The following is a 19,244-nucleotide window of genomic DNA, read 5'->3' as shown; positions in this document are numbered from 1 at the left end:
CCTGTGGTTGAATGTGCCTAACCTTAACTCTATTAGTCCAAGATTATTCTACATAGAGAGGGAATATTCGAATATTAGAAAGAAAAGATTCAACATTATAGAGACAGTGTTGGGGTAGACCATTCGACATTAACGACGAAGATTCGACGAAGCCGCAAAAAACATACAAATGTCGAATCTGTCATTGAAGGCTTATGGTGTCTGTCGAAAGTTCTAAAAAGATTCGTCAAGCAGCTAAACTATACGACGCCGCAATCGTACATTTTCGGTCAAATGCTCGGTCCATAGGCTATAGAAGAATTTGAATGTTGGTTGACTAGTAATATTAATTTATAAATATAATTATTACTAGTGTTATACAACATTAGAATTCTTCTATAGCTTGTATGGCGGAACAATCGACCGGAACAATGTAAGATTTCGTACAGTTTAGCTGCTCCGTCAAATCTTCTTAGAACATTCGATGGACAACATTAGCCTTCAATTGACAGATTCAACCTTGATTTGGATTTTCGTATGAATGCATTTTTTAACGAAACAAAATAAATAAAAACGAATTTCGGGAGTTACTAAATAAATGTATTTTTCAGACGAAAACTAAATTCCGAAACAAAATATTTTAGTGTGCACATGTTTAATAATAACACAAAAGGGTCACAATTTTAATAACTTACTTTTTTAGCAACAGCTAGAACATTGCAGTAGTTGTCCTTGCAATGAACAATCGACCATGTACAGTCAATGTCCTCATAGGATGTCAATAAATCTGCCAATGTTTGATTTTTTGGGGGGTTCTTCACATCCTATTTAAAGTCAGCAAAACCCAAAATTAACTTGGAGCCCCACTGAAGTCGATGGGGGAGTGAATCTTGATGCTAAATTCTGGTCATTTTGCTAGGCTAATAGGCAAACAATTGTCAAAAAATATATTGTAAATAGGGCACTGTCATGGGTGACATTTAACAAAGCAAAACTTTTGAAAAATGTAGGAGATTATTATTTTGCTGTGACTTTAAGGGCAACATGGGAAAACACCAATCATTTACATGCTTGGGAGGTGCCTTTAAGTTCCTTTGTGGAGTTACAATTATTTTTTTACAGACAGCACCATGTTCTGCCATCATATATTTGGATTTGTAATTGATGTTTTAACCTTTACATTTAGCTTGACCTAAATACAATAGCAGCACCCTAGTCTGATTATTTTCAACTTGAAAAAAAAGGGCCTTTTTAGTTTTTAACTGTGATACCACTTTTTTTTTTTACCAAGTGGTAATAGGTAAATTGACTGTTGGAACTAGGAGCCACAACACATTTTAAAGCCTTAAGAGTGTTCACCCTTAAAAGAAACTAGCTAAAGCTTTTTTTCACAGCACCAAACTGCACTGTCTTTAAAGGGTTAGTTCACCTTTACCAAAAAACTGCCTATGAAAATAAGAATGTCAGTGGATAAAACAAACTGTGCAGCTTTGAGTTGAAATGAAGCCCTTGCTGTAGGTGTAAGCCATTTATGCACCTCATAAAGCCATAACTTTCTGAAAACTCTGTGATGATATATTCTTGCAGTATTTTGAGCACCCTGCTATCCCAGGATAAAGCAATGAGATGCGATAAAGTCACCTGTCTCTCCCACAAGCATCAGAAGCCATATATATATATATATATATATATATATATATATATATATATATATATATATATATATACTGTGACAGACCCAACCAGGACAAGACTAGGCACAAGCCCCCTACCCACTGATTATGGCCCATGGAGAGAGCCGATCATTCTCCAATGATGGACAACAATGTGATGAACGCTAAGAGCGAGGCTTGGATTCATTCTCTGTATATGGACAATAAAGCTTCCCTTCTGGAGTGGATGGAAAGGTGTAATAATAATCTTGTTCAGGTTAATGGTCAGAGGAATTATGGTGGTCCTCCTGCAGACTGTATTGGATAGGCTCCTTCCCTTGGGGTGTAAATATTTATCAACAATATGAAGATAAATTAATTCCCCCTTTTCAGACTGCTGGAACATTGTACGAGCTTGTCTCTGTTGCATACTTTTGATGAACAGTCTGAGGTGGGGTGGGATCACTGTTATGTGAGTCTTTTTCCCATTGTGTGCCTTTTAGGTGTGCATTCCCATTGTTAATTGAGTCCCTTATTTCTTCTATCTGATCATCTCTTGGAGAGGTTATCAAACTATTGGGGGATGTTATGTGTTAATGTTGATTAGCTTACGGGTTAATTAGATCCCTTTCAGGTATTAGTTGCTAGCTGTGGATTAGCATTTTGTGTATGTTGGCTGTTCTTTAGCTATGTTAATTACTGTATATTCCTGTTTACAGGTTGTATTGTATACAATAATGTGATCAGGCTCACCTGATATTGTGTGGTATATAAATTCTGTGTGAATTTTTAATAAAGAGAGTTCCAGGTTGCATCTAAGCTAGTGCCGTATAGGCTTGGATGCTCACCTATAATACCTGGTTCTTGGGTCCAGAATAGAGGAAGCTATATCTTGACGGAAGCACCCAAGCTGGGTGCTGGATGGTTCCATCAAATATACATTAAACATTTGCATGTGGTTTGACTTTGTGGGGTAAGAGGCTTTCAATAGAGTAGGCCTTCCATTTTCATGGAAAATTACTGTTTTATAGTGAGAGGACTGGCATATTCAGAAGCCCATTTATTAACTCTTCCTAACCCGTTTAGCTAAGTTCAAAGACCATTTAGTGCATTATGGTTACTATGGAGAATTCCCACATTATTTCTGCGGGTCTGGGAACCTTGAACACACATTCCAAACCCATGGTAGTAGCACACCTGAACTTTGTACCTACAGCTAAAATATCTGAATGATCATGGAGCAGTATGAGATTATATTGTACATTTAACCAGTTCCCGACCCCCGCATGTACATATACGTCCACAATATGGCACGTACAGGCACATGGGCGTACACGTACGTCCTTGCCTATTAGCGGGTGGGGGGTCCAATCGGGACCCCCCCCCGCTACATGCGGAGGTCGGGTCCGCTCGGGGAGCGATCCGGGACCACGGCGCGGCTATTTGTTTATAGCCGCTCCGTCGCGATCGCTCCCCGGAGCTGAAGAACGGGGAGAGCCGTATGTAAACACGGCTTCCCCGTGCTTCACTATGGCGGCGCATCGATCGTGTCATCCCCTTTATAGGGAGACACAATCGATGACGTCATTCCTACAGCCACACCCCCCTACAGTTGTAAACACACACTAGGTGCACCCTAACTCCTACAGCGCCACCTGTGGTTAACTCCCAAACTGCAACTGTCATTTTCACAATAAAGAATGCAATTTAAATGCATTTTTTGCTGTGAAAATGACAATGGTCCCAAAAATGTGTCAAAATTGTCCGAAGTGTCCGCCATAATGTCGCAGTCACGAAAAAAATTGCTGATCGCCGCCATTAGTAGTAAAAAAAAAAAAATTTATAAAATGCAATAAAACTATCCCCTATTTTGTAAACGCTATAAATTTTGCGCAAACCAATCGATAAACGCTTATTGCGATTTTTTTTACTAAAAATAGGTAGAAGAATACGTATCGGCCTAAACTGAGGAAAAAAATGTTTTTATATATGTTTTTGGGGGATATTTATTACAGCAAAAAGTAAAAAATATTGCATTTTTTTCAAAATTGTCGCTCTATTTTTGTTTATAGCGCAAAAACTAAAAACCGCAGATGTGATCAAATACCACCAAAAGAAAGCTCTATTTGTGGGGAAAAAAGGACGCCAATTTTGTTTGTTAAAGCGATGCAGTCCCGAACTGTAAAAACACCTTGGGTCTTTAGGCTGCATATTGGTCCGGGGCTTAACTGGTTAAACTACAATTACTCCTTAATTGCTATACCTGATTACACATCATCATACAAGTACTACCTCAATAGAGATTTAATAGGGAATATTTTACCCATAGAGCAGAAGGATGATCTTGGAAGAAAATCTGGAGCAGTATATGGCTCACTATCTTCTTGGATACGTTCTCCATTCTGTATGCCAACCCAGTCTCGTCCATGAAACTTTGGTGGAACAATAAAGGGTACGCTTTTTGTTCTGAAAGTCAAAAATAAAAAAAAGGTACACCATTTGCCTGTCAGATTTGTAAATATGACTGCTATTTGTTCATGCCAAAGACTGTAGTTTGATAATGTTTGGATATAAAACATAAGTTATAAACTGTAGACATACATTAACGATTCTTTCTTCAAGGATAACAGAGAAATAACTCTAATTTCTTTTAACCACTTCCATACCAGGCACTTACGCACCTTCCTGCCCAAGCCAATTTTCAGCTTTCAGCGCTTTCGCACTTTGAATGACAATTGTGCGGTCATGCTACACTGTACCCAATTTTATTTTATAATTTTGTTCTCACAAATAAAGCTTTCTTTTGGTGGTATTTGATCACCTCTGCAATTTTTATTTTTTGCGCAACAACTAAAAAAAAGACCGAAAATTTTGAAAAAATAATAACGTTTTTATTTTTCTCTGTTAATTTTTTTTGTAAATAAGTAAGTTTTCTTCTTCAATTATGGGCACTGATATGGTGGCACTGATGGGCACCGATGAGGTGGCACTGATGGGCACTGATAGGTGGCACTGATGGGCACTGATAGGCAGCGCTGGTATGCGGCAGCACTGATGGGCACTCATAGGCGGCACTGATGGGCACTCATGGGTGGCACTAATGGGTGGCACTGATGGGTACTTATGGGTGGCACATATGGGCACTGATAGATGGGCACTGGGCATGGGTGGGCACTAAGAGGTGGCACTGATGGACACTGAGGGGTGGCACTGATGGACACTGAGGGGTGGCACTGATGGCATTGCTAGGCATCACTTGTTTATCCCATATTGTGCCAGTCAGCGCCCATGTTGCCAGTCAGTGCCCATTTGTGGGCACTGATTGGCATCTATTGTTCTTGTTGTATTGTTTTTTTAATAGTTTTTTTATTTGCCCTCCTTCCCTAGTGGTCCTGGCGGCTTCCCTGGTGGTCCGTTGTGGGCATCCGAGGGGGGGCTGCACTGATAAACAATCAGTGCGAACCCCCCTGTCAGGAGAGCCGCAGATCGGCTCTCCTCTACTCGCGTCTATCAGACGCGAGTGAGAAAGCGCCGATCAACGGCTCTTCCTGTTTACATCGTGATCAGCCGTGATTGGACACAGCTCTCTCTATCAGGCCATGCAAAGATGGGTTATTTCTTGGCCAAAGTCGCTTTAAAGAGAACCTGTCGCCCTATTCTGCCGGCTGATATTTCATTTTATGTTGTGTTCTATGTTGACTTAAATGTGGCTATTTCAGTGGATGTCTGTAGGAGATGGGTAGACAATACCTCCTCTTCAGGGTTCCTGAGCCGGAGACGCAGGGTAGGTATGTATATATGCGTATGGAATCACTGGGTTAAGTGAGGTTGGCAATATACACATATAGATATGTCTGGTCTGAAGAGAGAGGTCTCGGGAAATTAGATTATGGGTATAGACACAGAATTTAGATGGTCTGTTTTTTTTTTTTTAGTAAATAAACGGATTAAGCAAGGTGTCAAAATAGGCTGGTTGGAAGGACAGGTGTTTGGTAATGATGTAGCACAGAAATTTCCTTGCCAGCTTACATGTATATTGCGTGTATTTTGGCAGAGAGCAATAAACACATAATATATATTTTTTATATATATATATGATACGAACTATTAAGGTTCGGAGTTAGGGGTTAAAAATTAACGCCCTATAGACAGAGGGGCTGAAATAGCGTGTCATATTCTAACTGTGTGTGTTGTTTAATGTTTGTTTGTCATAAGTTATTGTGCGTCTTGAAGTTCATTTTAAGGGAGACACAAGCAGGCAAGAATGGGAGAGATATACACACGTTGCAGCCTGGCCTCCCCCCTTTCCCCCCTCCTTTTTCCTAATGAATCAAATTTCGCTCCCACCTTCTTCTACTGCCAAGAGCCAGAGCCTGCTGTGTGCCTTTAAATTCCAGGATGGCAGATTAACCCTGTTGCTGGCAGCCTGAGTCCCTTGAGGACAGAAGAGAAAAAAAAAAGGGAAATGGTTTTTAAAACTAAGACAGACGAATTGCAACTGTTTCAGATATATGTATATATGAGTTTAACTGTTTCATACCACAGCAACTGATAATGTTGATGCATAAGAATGACGTTTTTAGTAACTCACAATGCTTATCTTTGAAGCTTATTTTTTTTTAAGCTGAGCCTAATTTAAATATTCAATGACCACCCTACACTGATTTTTGTCATTTTATCAGTCAGATTGTGTGATCTATGGAGCCCTGCCTGTAGTTCTCACTGAGTTCCAGACCAACCTACCCTTCTGCCCCTTATGCCCAGCCATCTCAGCTGAGAAAGCCTCACATGAGCGGTTCACTGTGGCTGACTAATGCTTGCTTTTGAGCTACCTACCCTGATGGTGAGATGTGACCCACGACATGATAAATATATGGCTTGTTGCCTGTTATACTGTGATAATGCGGTGCCCGAGGATGTTAATGCGGCTATTGCCACCATCAAGACCATGTCTGATGTTCAGTTTATGGACTGGTGCCCTCCTGCTTTCACTGTTGGTATTACCTATCAAGCACCGACTGTTGTACCAGGTGGTGATCTGGCCAAGGTTTAAGCTGCTGTGTGTATGTTGAGCAACACCATTGCTATTGCGGAAGCATGGGCTCTGCCCGAATGCTGTTCTATGCTGGAGGTCCTTCCCCTTGCAAACAGGCCTTGCTCCAGCCTGACCCATCCTGCCCCAACCCCTGCCCAGTATTGAACTACCCCCTCTACCCCCTGTGAACGCAGTTGGCATCCTATACTGTAAATGTTTATGAATATTTTAGCCCTAAACCGAAAATGTGTTATTACATGTGGTCATTTAAAGCACAAGCAAGGATCAGAACAAAATTATAGGAGAAAATTATTGATTAAGATTGTGTAAAGAACTGTTTAAAATTCAGATAATGGAAAACAACATGGTATTTAGTAGGGTTGTCCCGATACCACTTTTTTAGGACTGAGTACAAGTACCGATACTTTTTTTTATGTACTCGCCGATACCGAATACCGATACTTTTTTAAAATGTGTCTCCAAATGCAGCCATGTCCCCCCACATATGCAGCCATGTCCCCCCCATATGCAGCCATGTCCCCCCACATATGCAGCCATGTCCCCCCCATATGCAGCCATGTCCCCCCCATATGCAGCCATGTCCCCCACATATTCCAGCCATGTCCCCCACATATTCCAGCCATGTCCCCCACATAATGCAGCCATGTCCCCCACATAATGCAGCCATGTCCCCCACATATTACAGCCATGTCCCCCACATATTACAGCCATGTCCCCCACATAATGCAGCCATGTCCCCCACAGAATGCAGCCATGTCCCCCACATAATGCAGCCATGTCCCCCACATATTACAGCCATGTCCCCCACATATTACAGCCATGTCCCCCACATATTACAGCCATGTCCCCCACATAATGCAGCCATGTCCCCCACATATTCCAGCCATGTCCCCCACATAATGCAGCCATGTCCCCCACATAATGCAGCCATGTCCCCCACATAATGCAGCCATGTCCCCCACATATTCCAGCCATGTCCCCCACATCATGCAGCCATGTCCCCCACATAATGCAGCCATGTCCCCCACATATTCCAGCCATGTCCCCCACATAATGCAGCCATGTCCCCCACATATTCCAGCCATGTCCCCCACATAATGCAGCCATGTCCCCCACATATTACAGCCATGTCCCCCACATATTACAGCCATGTCCCCCACATATTACAGCCATGTCCCCCACATATTACAGCCATGTCCCCCACATATTACAGCCATGTCCCCCACATATTCCAGCCATGTCCCCCACATATTCCAGCCATGTCCCCCACATATTCCAGGCGGGGATACAGCTATTCAAACGAAAGCTGTAATGTTCCCCGCACACTGATTAACGGCGGCGGCTTTGCGGTTTGCGGCGGTGGCGGGGGGGGAACAAGTATTCTATTTCAGTATCGGGGGTATTTGCGGGAGTACGAGTACTCCCGCAAATTCTCGGTATCGGTCCCGATACCGATACTGGTATCGGTATCGGGACAACCCTAGTATTTAGTGTTTAACAGAAAATCCTACAGATTTGGTTGCAGGAAATAATAAGTTAAGGATTGAGCAATTTTTTACAAAAAATTCCAAACTTGGATTTGGTTATTAAATTAAAGGTAGTAGATTGTTCTAATTTACTTAAGGTTACCCAGGAAAAATCTTAAAATATGAAAGTCTTGTTCAATCTAAAATATTATAAAAAAAAAACAAGTGTTAAAAGTTTTTGTAATTTGATATTTCTGATGAGAGTGGAGACTTTGATTGGACAAGGAGTTTCTCGGGAAAATGGCCAATTCACAGTTTATTAGGCTGGAACTAATCTGTGAATTTCACAAGATTGTCCTCTAAACAATTTTTTGTCACTACTGTAACCAAGAAACGTCATATTATAATGTAATGTACATGATTTTTGGCAGATGTACAAACCAAATATGTTTAAAAAATTGTAAAAAAGGTTAAAAATTAGAAAAACAATACATTTGGTTGTTATCGAATTGTACAATGCATGGGATGCAAAGCATTGAAAGATTTGGTCAAGCAGTAACAGATGTTTCTTTGGAGATCACTACATGAAAGGAATGTGTTCCCAGCAGAGAGATGCAGATCAGGTTACACAGCCGCTATGACAATTTCCCTTCTGTGAACCTTAGAATAACATTTTTGTGGAATGAAGTTCACAGATGAGGGAAAATATATTTAGAGGGTATTACTGTACTTACTAAAGTAATAGTTTTAAAACATTTTTGAGCCTAAATAACTTTTATTGAGAGTTCATTGAAATTTTTGAAGACGAAGTATCTGTCTGAATAAATGTTAATGAACTATAAAGGCTTACTATAGGGCAAATATTTTCTTTAATAATAAAAGATAACTTGTATACAATCATTTGAAGATCTGAAGAAAGCCCTTAATTTAGTATTTTTGATTAATATAGAGATCTCTCTCTCATACATTTACATTGTACAAGTGTATGTGGATGATGATTGGTATTTTAAAACATTGTGGGTTTTGCACCATTTTGTTATTTTAAGGAAAGTGGGAGCTGTCAATATACACAGCTTTGACTGAGCTTTTTCTAGTGACAACTGGATGTTAAAAAGAAAGGTCAGTTGAAGTGGGATATAGATACATTATGAATAAATGATGCAGTGTGATAGAACCACAGTTGTGAATTAAAAAGTCACTTTTCAGACTTTTAGTTGACGAATGTATTTATTGGGGAGGAATATTGTGCTTTTATAAATGGATCCATATATTAGCACAGTGGAACTTTCTGTATGTTTGTCTACACTGAAGGATGAACTAAGACTGCCATGTGTTTGTTTAACATGTCATTGTGTGACAGAGCATATGTGGTTCATTCAATCATACTGTATGATTGGTTCTGAAAAATAGTGTAATTCAACATGAATAAGTTTATTTCAGAAATAAAATATTTAGGAAAGCCCAATATAATATTAATGTTTTTTTGCAAAATTAAAACGGTTATAATTGAAAGTATATTAAGAGGAAAAATACAGTAATCTGGTAAAATTGTTACTTTTGCAAAATTTAATTTAGTAATGGGATAAAGAGGGTTCAAATAAGAATGTAGATTGGATTAATTATATTTACTATAACCAACAAAGGTTTGTTAACTATAAACAGGGATGCACTCCAAGGTTTAGCTGAACAACTAGAGGCCACTTCACAAATGACTTTGTAAAATCGTATGGCCCTAGACATGATTTTAGCTGAGAAGCGGGGTGTATGTAAAATGTTACCAGTATTTTGGATGACAACGCATTTGTACTCAGATGGGTATAGCAATTTTGTTTCTGCTTATATTGGCTAAGATAATGGTTTGTTGTGTTTTGCCCTACATAAAGAAGCTGTTAGGAAAGAAGAGGTAACTCCTACTTTTTGAATTTGGGTGATATTGGAGATCCAATGAAGGAGGAAGAAGAGGGACCATATACTCCATTACAGTCCTTACCTGTTAAAAACACATACAACATTCTCAAATGATGAGGGAAAGAATAGTGTTTGACCGCCTCCTGACGTTTCGTTGGTAAGGACTATGGATAAGCCCTGTCTGGTCGCTAAGCGAAATACAAAAAACATCCTGATAGGGAGGCCAAACACAGGGACAAAAAGCACAGGGACAGTACTGATAAAATAGTAATTTTAAGGGGGGACTGTGATGGAGTTATTAAAATGATTATTTTGTGTTTATGTTATTTTTCTCCTAACCACTCAAATATTGCTTTCCTTTCTTATATTATTTTATTTCTTTTATTTCTTTATCTATCTATCTATCTATCTATCTATCTATCTATCTATCTATCTATCTATCTATCTATCTATATATATATATATGGGTGTATTACAATACTATTATTTTCCTTAAAAGAGTCATTATAGAGTTAAATCTCGGCCCGGGAAGTAAAACTAAAAACAGATGTCTCTGTACTCCCTACTCCTAATCAAACCCCTCCTGCCCCATCCACCGAAGAAGCAAATATGGTGATTGAAAGCCTGGAATGTGTGTGCCTTGTGGCAAGAACAGACGTCACAAGAGAAGACCATATGTGGATTAGCGAATCAGATGTACCCATGTGAATGATGATTGCTATGTCACTCTATCTATAAAGCTATGATGCCAATAAAGGTTCCGCCTCTCTTGCTGTTGGGTAATTGGAGGATGTAGACTGAATTTCCCTCTTCTCTGCGTGCTTTACTATTATGAAATTTGGCTCAGAGGCAGAATGGGTTATGCCCTGGAGTTGTGCCAGGGGGTATCCTTATCAAAAGTTATGGCCTAGGGAAAGGGAGAGCAGCACCCTGTGTGATCAGGTAACAGGTTAACTTTTATTGTCATTACCACCAATGCAGGGGGAAGGGATAGGGAGACCTTAATTGCCATGACTACCAATGCGGGGGGGGGTGAGGAGTTAATTTTCACTGGCATTACCACCAATGCAGGGGGGTGGTAATTTTTACTGCCATGACCACCAATTCAGGATGGGCATGGGGTTTAATGTTCACTACCATGATCACCAATGCGAAGGGTCAACTTTCACTGCCATGATCACCAAATCAGGTGGAACAATGGGAGGGGGGGGTCAACATTCACTGATATGACTATCAATGTGAGGAGGGAGGGGAGGTTAACTGTCACTGCCATGACCACCAATGCAGGAGGGGGGAACAAAGGGGTTAGCTTTCAGTGCCACTGGTAATCAAATTAAGTAAATAAGGTGATATATATTGAGTAGTGTTGCTCACGAATATTCGTATTGCGAATATTCGGCTCGAATATGGCATATTCGAGTATTCGCGATATATTTCGAATTTCGCGGTGAATATTCGCTATTCCGAATATTCGCATTTTTTTAATTTTATTTTTAAAACAGATCACATCCTATTGACGTCTAAAAGCATTGCTGGTATGATTAGAGACCCTGGGCCGAGTAGCTAAGCTGAGGCGATCCTTTTATGTTGCCGAATTGAAAAAAATTGCGAATTTTCGCTAATGCGAATGCGAAAATGATTGCGAATTTTCGATAACTGTGGTAGGAGAACTCTGATTGTCTCTGATGCAAAAGGGGGGGGCTTTGTGTATGTTTCTGTTATGAATATTTGTATGTTTGAAAAAATTGCGCATACCTTAAAAAAAGGGGAGAATACAGCAGCAACTCAAAAATGTTATACAACATAAATTAATACAAGACAGAAAATGGAGTCGCTCTACAAGAATAAAAAATATGTCTAGTGACAAGACATGTGGGCAAATGATAAAATAAGCAAGCGCAAATAACTTGTGAAATACACAGTGAAACAAATATATAAAGAAATATAGTCCCAATAATAGAAAAATAATCTTTCATAAAAATGTCTTTGATATGTGAAGTGAAAAAAAGTCCAAAGCATGCAGCATGAACGTGTTCAATCTTCAAGGTGTTTGATTGGCAAACGGCTGTGACAGATGGATAAAAGTAAAGAATCGCCACCAATGCAAAACACTTTTTATTTTCTATTGTAAAATATCAAGAATATTCTGAGCCAATCAGAGTGCTCCTTCCGCATTTGCCGAATATTCGCAATTATTTTGTATTGTAAAATATCAACAATATTCTGAGCCAATCAGAGTGCTCCTTCTGCATTTGCCGAATATTCGCAATTATTTTGTATTGTAAAATATCAACAATATTCTGAGCCAATCAGAGGGCTCCTACAGCATTTGTCGAAATTGCGCAATAAATATCGCATTCGCATTTTGCGAAATTTCGAAAAAATATCAAGAATATTCTGAGCCAATCAGAGTGCTCCTACCGCAGTTATCGAAAATTCGCAATTATTTTCGCATTCGCAATATCGAAAATTCGCAATCATTTCATTTCGATAAAATATCACGAATATTCGAATTTAGCGAATATATCTAGAATATTCGACTATATATTCGAGATATATCGCGAAATCGAATATGGCGTATTCTGCTCAACACTAATATTGAGAGAAAAAAAGGGATTTGTCATATAAGTATGGAAGAATAAATTCTAAATGAATGAATGGAAGGGCCAGTGAATGAGAATGAAGGAATGGAAAGTGTTTTATTGAATCCAGGATTTTTTTTTATGGTTTATGGATTTACATTTAATGGGTTAAATACCTAAGACAAGGTTATTTTGTGTATGTCTTAAAATGTGTAAAGGTAAAGACAGAGGTGTTTCTACTCCTACGTAAAAGTATAAGAGAGTGAAAGGGGGAAATTATAAATGTTTAAGAGTTTGAGAAATTAAGCAATCAGGACTAGGGTTGAGCCGAACACCCCCCCTCCCCATTCGGTTCGCACCAGAACCTGCGAACAGACCAAACGTTTGTGTGAACTTTAGAACCCTGTTAAAGTCTATGGGACTCGAACGTTTGAAATCTAAACTGCTAATTTTAAAGGCTAATATGCAAGTTATTGTCCTAAAAAGTGTTGGGGACCTGGGTCCTGCCCCAGGGGACATGTACCGTATCAATGCAAAAAAAAGTTTTAAAAACGCATTTTTTTCGGGAGTAGTGGTTTTAATAATGCTTAAAGTGAAACAATAAAAGTGAAATATTCCTTTAAATTTCGTACCTAGGGGGGTGTATAGTATGCATGTGAAGTAGCGCATGTTTCCCGTGCTTAGAACTGTCCCTGCACAAACTGACATTTCTAAAGGAAAAAAAGTCATTTAAAATCACTTGCGGCTATAATGAATTGTCGGCTCCCGGCAATTCAGAGAAAAGTCATTCATAAAAAAAAAGCGTAGGTGTCCCCCCAAATTCAATTACCAATCCCTTCAGGTCTGGTATGGATATTAAGGGGTACCCCGCATCAAATAAAAAAAAATTATGTAGGGTTTCCCCCCCCCCCAAATATCCATTCCAGACCCTTCAGGTCTGGTGTGGATTTTAAGGGGAACTCCACCCCAAGTTTAAGTTCCCCCAAAAATCCACACCAGACCCCTTATCCAAGCACACAACCTGGCAGGCCGCAGGAAAAGAGGGGGGACAAGAGAGCGCCCACCCTCCTGAACCATACAAGGCCACATGCCCTCAACATTGGGAGGATGCTTTGGGGGTCTGTGACCCCTCAAAGCACCATGTCCCCATGTTGATGGGGACATGGGCCTTGTCCCCACAACCCTTGCCCGGTGGTTGTGGTGGTCTGCGGGCGGGGGGCTTATTGAAATCTGGAAGACCCCTTTAACAAAGGGGATCCCAGCCCCCCTATGTGAATTGGTAATGGGGTACATTATACCTCTACCATTTCACTAAGGAAGTGTAAAGAATTATAAAAAAAATCCAGCGGTGGTAATCCACTCTCGGTCTCTGCTCCAACGCATCGCCGCCTGTCTCCACCGGAGACAGCCCGGCATATGACGCGGCTTCAACCAGTGACAGCTCTTATGTAGGTGAGGGCGGGGCCACCCATCACGTCACCCCGCCCCCCTCTGACGCACCCGTCACGTCACTGGGGAAGCCTGGGCTCTCCCTTGCGTCAGAGGGGAACAGGGTCACATGACGGGTGGCCCCGCCCTCACCTACATAAGAGCTGTCACTGGCTGAAGCCACATCATTCGCCGGGCTGTCTCCGGTGGAGACAGGCGGCGATGCTGGGCCCCGGCGGAGAGGAGATCACCCGTCGCAGGATACCGACAGCGTTGGAGCGGAGACCAAGAGTGGATTACCATCGCTGGATTATTATTATTTTTTAATAAAGGACTTTCTCCACTGTGTGTGTGTGTGTGTGTGTTTTTTTACAATTCTTTACACTTCCTTAGTGAAATGGTAGAGGTACAATGTACCCCATTACCAATTCACATAGGGAAGGGGTCGGGATCCGGAGGTCCCCTTTGTTAAAGAAGTCTTCCAGATTCTGATAAGCCCCCTGCCCGCAGACCCCCACAACCACCGGGCAAGGGTTGTGGGGATGAGGCCTTTGTCCCCATGAACATGGGGACATGGTGCTTTGAGGGGTCACAGACCCCAAAAGCATCCTCCCAATGTTGAGGGCATGTGGCCTGGTACGGTTCGGGAGGGGGGCGCTCTCTCGTCCCCCCCTCTTTTCCTGTGGCCTGCCAAGTTGCGTGCTCGGATAAGGGGTCTGATGTGGATTTTTGGGGGAACTCCACACCATTTTTTTTTTAAATTGGGGTGGAGTTCCCCTTAAAATCCACACCAGACCTGAAGGGTCTGGAATGGATATTTGGGGGGAACCCTACATATTTTTTTTTTATTTGATGCAGGGTTCCCATTAATATCCATACCAGACCTGAAGGGCCTGGTAATTGAATTTGGGGTGACCCCTATGCTTTTTTTTTTTTTTACAAATCACTTTTCTCTGAATTGCCGGCAATTCATTATAGCTGTGAGTGATTTTAAATGACTTTTTTCCCTTCAGAAATTACACTTTGTGCAGGGACAGTTATAAGCACGGGAAACAAGCGCTACTTCACAGGCATACTATACACCCCCCCCCCAGGTATGAAATTTAAAGGAGTATTTCACTTTTATTGTTTCACTTTAAGCATTATTAAATTCACTACTTCCGAAAACACTGCCGTTTTTAAAACTTTTTTTGCATTGATACATGTCCCCTGGGGCAGGACCCAGGTCCCCAAACACTTTTTAGGACAATAACTTGCATATTAGCCTTTAAATTTAGCACTTTAGCGAACACCTCAAATTGATCGCCGAACAGGTAACTCGAAGCTCATCCCTAATCAGAACCAAAATAAAGTGAGTGATATATATATTGAATCCATGACGTGCTAAAGTTTGGTGGGAAAGTTTGTTCGAATAACAGTCAGAGTGACAATTTTTGGGATATATTACTTTTTGAATTCCCAGAATTTCAACTGTAAAGTGGTAATAATGTAATGTTGCTTATTCATTAATGTTTTATTTTGTTGCTGATAGTCAGATACATTTACAAAGTTAGGAAACAAACTTCTGAGTCGAAATATCTGCTTGGGTAAAATGTTCTGTTCTGGGACCCTCGGGTTGAACCAGGGCCGGACTGGGCATAAAAACCAGCCCTGGAAATAATTTCATAGCAGCCCCAGTGGCAAAGCATGGGTTGTCAGCTCCCAAGGCAAGTAATTTGTGCCCCTAACCTGCAGACATTTAGCGCTCCCCGAGTTCCTTTCACTCGTACAGTATTAAACCCCCTATGGCACAGGTGGCAAACACAAGGCCCACGGGCATGTCATGTGGCCTGCGCAGCGGCAACCGTCAGCAGGGTGATCTCTCTCATGACGGTGATCAGCGAGGGGCTGAGTCGAGGACAGATAGGCCTGAGAGCCCGGGAGATGGGAGAATAGTTTAACCGCGGCCGCCTCCTCCTTGACCTCGCCCCCCTGACCCCACCCCCCCAAGAGGTGAGAAGCGGCGGACGCATCATCTCCCGTGCCTCCAGAGCATGGATTGCTCTAACTTCCTCTTTGCAGTGAAATGAGGCCCGGGGAACAGGCTGACTGGGGACCCAGAGAACGGGCATGCTGCCAGGGAGCCACTGGAAGGATCAAACGAGACACACTGGCATGAAAGGTAGGGCTAGCAGTCTCTCTCAACCTCCCCCTTTACCTCAGCTCCACTATCTCTCTGATCCCAATGTCTCTCTCAGTGAATCCAAGTCACCAGTGCTGCAAAAAAACACAATTGCACAAATATATAAATTAATTAATAAACAAACTAATTTTATATAAATATCAATAAAATGTTCATTCATAGCCATGTTTTTTGGATGCTTTTTATTGATTGTTATATGAAATTCATTTGTTTATTTATATATTTGAACAATTGCTTGTTCTTGCAGCACTGCTGATTTGGATTCACTACCCAGTAGGGTTTTCTTACAATTATTGTATTTGATTAAACCACTTGACCACCGCCCCATGTCAAAAAGACGTCCTTTTTTTAAAGTTGAATATCTCGGTAACGGCAGCAGCTGCTGCCACAACCGAGATATTCATCTTTTCAGGGGGCGGTGGTGTACACGATAACGGCGGATTCGCCGCGAGATCGCCGTTATCGGTGGAGGGAGAGGGCCCCCCCCTCCCGCCGCTCTCCCACGCCCTCCGCCGCTTACCGGAGCCGTCGGTAGCGGCGGAGGGGATCGGATGTGTCCGGCAGCTGAGCGGGGACGGGACTGAAGGAGAAATCTCCTTCACCCGTCCTCATAGGTCTGCTGGGCGGAAGTAACGTCAAAACGTCAGTCCCGCCCAGCCTCTTAAAGAAACATTTTTATTTATTTTTTATTTTTTTTGCATCTAAGTCTAAATATGAGATCTGAGGTCTTTTTGACCACAGATCTCATATTTAAGAGGACCTGTCATGCTTTTTTGTATTACAAGGGATGTTTACATTCCTTGTAATAGGAATAAAAGTGATCAATTTTTTTTTTTTTTAGTTCAGTGTAAAAAATTATAAAACGAAATAAAAATAAATAAGAAAACAAAAAAATTTTTTTTTAAAGCGCCCCATCCCGACGAGCTTGCGCGCAGAAGGGAACGCATACGCGAGTAGCGCCCGCATATGAAAACGGTATTCAAACCACACAAGTGAGGTATCGCCGCGATCGTTAGAGCGAGAGCAATAATTCTAGCTCTGGACCTACTCTGCAACTCAAAAAATGCAACCTGTAGAATTTTTTAAACGTCGCCTATCGAGATTTTTAAGGGTAAAAGTTTGACGCCATGCCACGAGCGGGCGAAATTTTTAAGCGTGACATGTTGGGTATCATTTTACTTGGCGTAACATTATCTTTCACAATATATAAAAAAATTGGGCAAAATTTATTGTTGTCTTATTTTTTAATTAAAAAAAGTGATTTTTATCCAAAAAAAGTGCGCTTGTAAGACCGCTGCGCAAATACGGTGTGACAAAAAGTTTTGCAGTGACTGCCATTTTATTCTCTAGGGTGTTAGAAAAAAATATATATATAATGTTTGGGGGTTTTAAGTAATTATATAGCAAAAAAAACTGTTTTAGTCTCGTAAACACCGAATCTGAAAAATTAGCCCGGTGGGAAAGAGGTTAATTGTTTGAAATTTTCTGTACTTTATTTATTTGCTTTATTTGCACAATGAGGTTGAGGTTTTTTGCAGCACTGGTGATTTTTCAGTTAATGGAAGCTGCACATGTCATATTCACATTATATAACTTGTTGCAGTACCATGCACTTGGGATCAATACCCATTAGGGTTTATTTTTTTAACCTTTTTGATTTTTTTCTATTATAGTGTTATAGTGTGAATATGACATATGTAGCTTCCATTAACTGAAATACTATAAAATCCCACTCCTAATGCCTATGATGGGTAACCTGTGTAGAAAAGATGTAAACACCTATTTTAAGGCTGTCCGGTCACGTTATTCCCTGTGTGAGACAGTGGTGTATGCAGCACACTCCTGAACCCTGCACTCCCTATGCAGCACACTCCTGAACCCTGCACTCCCTATGCAGCACACTCCTGAACCCTGCGCTCCCTATGCAGCGCAAGAAAACTTTATTGGAGACTGCTCAAACTGAACACTATGGTGGAGTGCAGATACAACCGGCCCTTTTAGGGCAACCAAACTGCTGATGTGGCCCCCGATGAATTTGAGTTTGACAACCCTGCCCCATGGTACATTTTAGGATGTATCACATGTTACAACTCTTTGTTCTCATTTCTTTTCTAATTTCTTGTTTTTTTCCCATCTCGCTCTCTCCATCCATCTGTCTTGTTTTTTCTCACCCGTTTTCTTTGTTCCTCCCCCTCTTTTCCTCTCTCTTCCATGTATTCTCTATTTTTATGCCTTCTCTTATGCCTTGTTTTTTTTCTCTCTCTCACCTCCTTTCTTGCCCCCACCCTCTATCCCTATTTCTTTCCAGGAAGTGAATGGCCATTTATTGCATTATTGAATAAAATGCTAACCATAATATATATATATATACACACACACACACTGTATGTATTTAGACCTATATGTATATTGCACCCAATGAATGATTGCCTTTGGGGGGGGGGGGGGGGATTCCAATGTGGAATGCGCCTTGGCCATAGTTTCCTCACCACTCCAATATAGCATCCTCCCTCTTTACTGGTCTAGGACTGGGGGCTGTATTATACTTCTGCTGTGACAGATAGGGAAGTGTGTACAGTGTGCGTGTATCATGTGTGGGTCAGAGACTGCAGACATACTACATGAGATGGTCAGAGACTGCAGACATACTACAGGAGATTGTCAGAGACTGCAGACATACTACAGTAGACGGTCAGAGACTGCAGACATACTACAGGAGACGGTCAGAGACTGCAGACATACTACAGGAGAGGGTCAGAGACCGCAGACATACTACAGGAGAGGGTCAGAGACCGCAGACATACTACAGGAGAGGGTCAGAGACTGCAGACATACTACATGAGAGGGTCAGAGACTGCAGACATACTACAGGAGAGGGTCAGAGACTGCAGACATAGTACAGGAGATGGTCAGAGACTGCAGACATAGTACATGAGATGGTTAGGGATGGCAGACTTGATTGATTCAGGAGATGGCCACAGACTGCATTTA

At 41.3% G+C, this 19,244-nt stretch overlaps 1 protein-coding gene across 2 annotated transcripts in view; it reads right to left on the bottom strand.

The window, feature by feature from the left end:
• The window catches only part of LOC120909096 (synaptotagmin-15-like), a 126,949-nt gene that overhangs the window by 59,886 nt on the left and 47,819 nt on the right, over positions 1 to 19,244 (bottom strand). For both annotated transcript variants that reach the window (XM_040320747.1, XM_040320748.1), the window contains exon 3: positions 3,955 to 4,097. In XM_040320747.1, coding sequence (XP_040176681.1) covers positions 3,955 to 4,097 — 143 coding nt within the window. The remainder of the gene's footprint in view (positions 1 to 3,954; positions 4,098 to 19,244) is intronic.

The sequence above is a fragment of the Rana temporaria genome, chromosome 8 (assembly GCF_905171775.1).
Source record: "Rana temporaria chromosome 8, aRanTem1.1, whole genome shotgun sequence".
In the NCBI taxonomy this organism is placed as follows: domain Eukaryota; kingdom Metazoa; phylum Chordata; class Amphibia; order Anura; family Ranidae; genus Rana; species Rana temporaria.
This window is presented reverse-complemented; position numbering and strand designations above follow the sequence as displayed.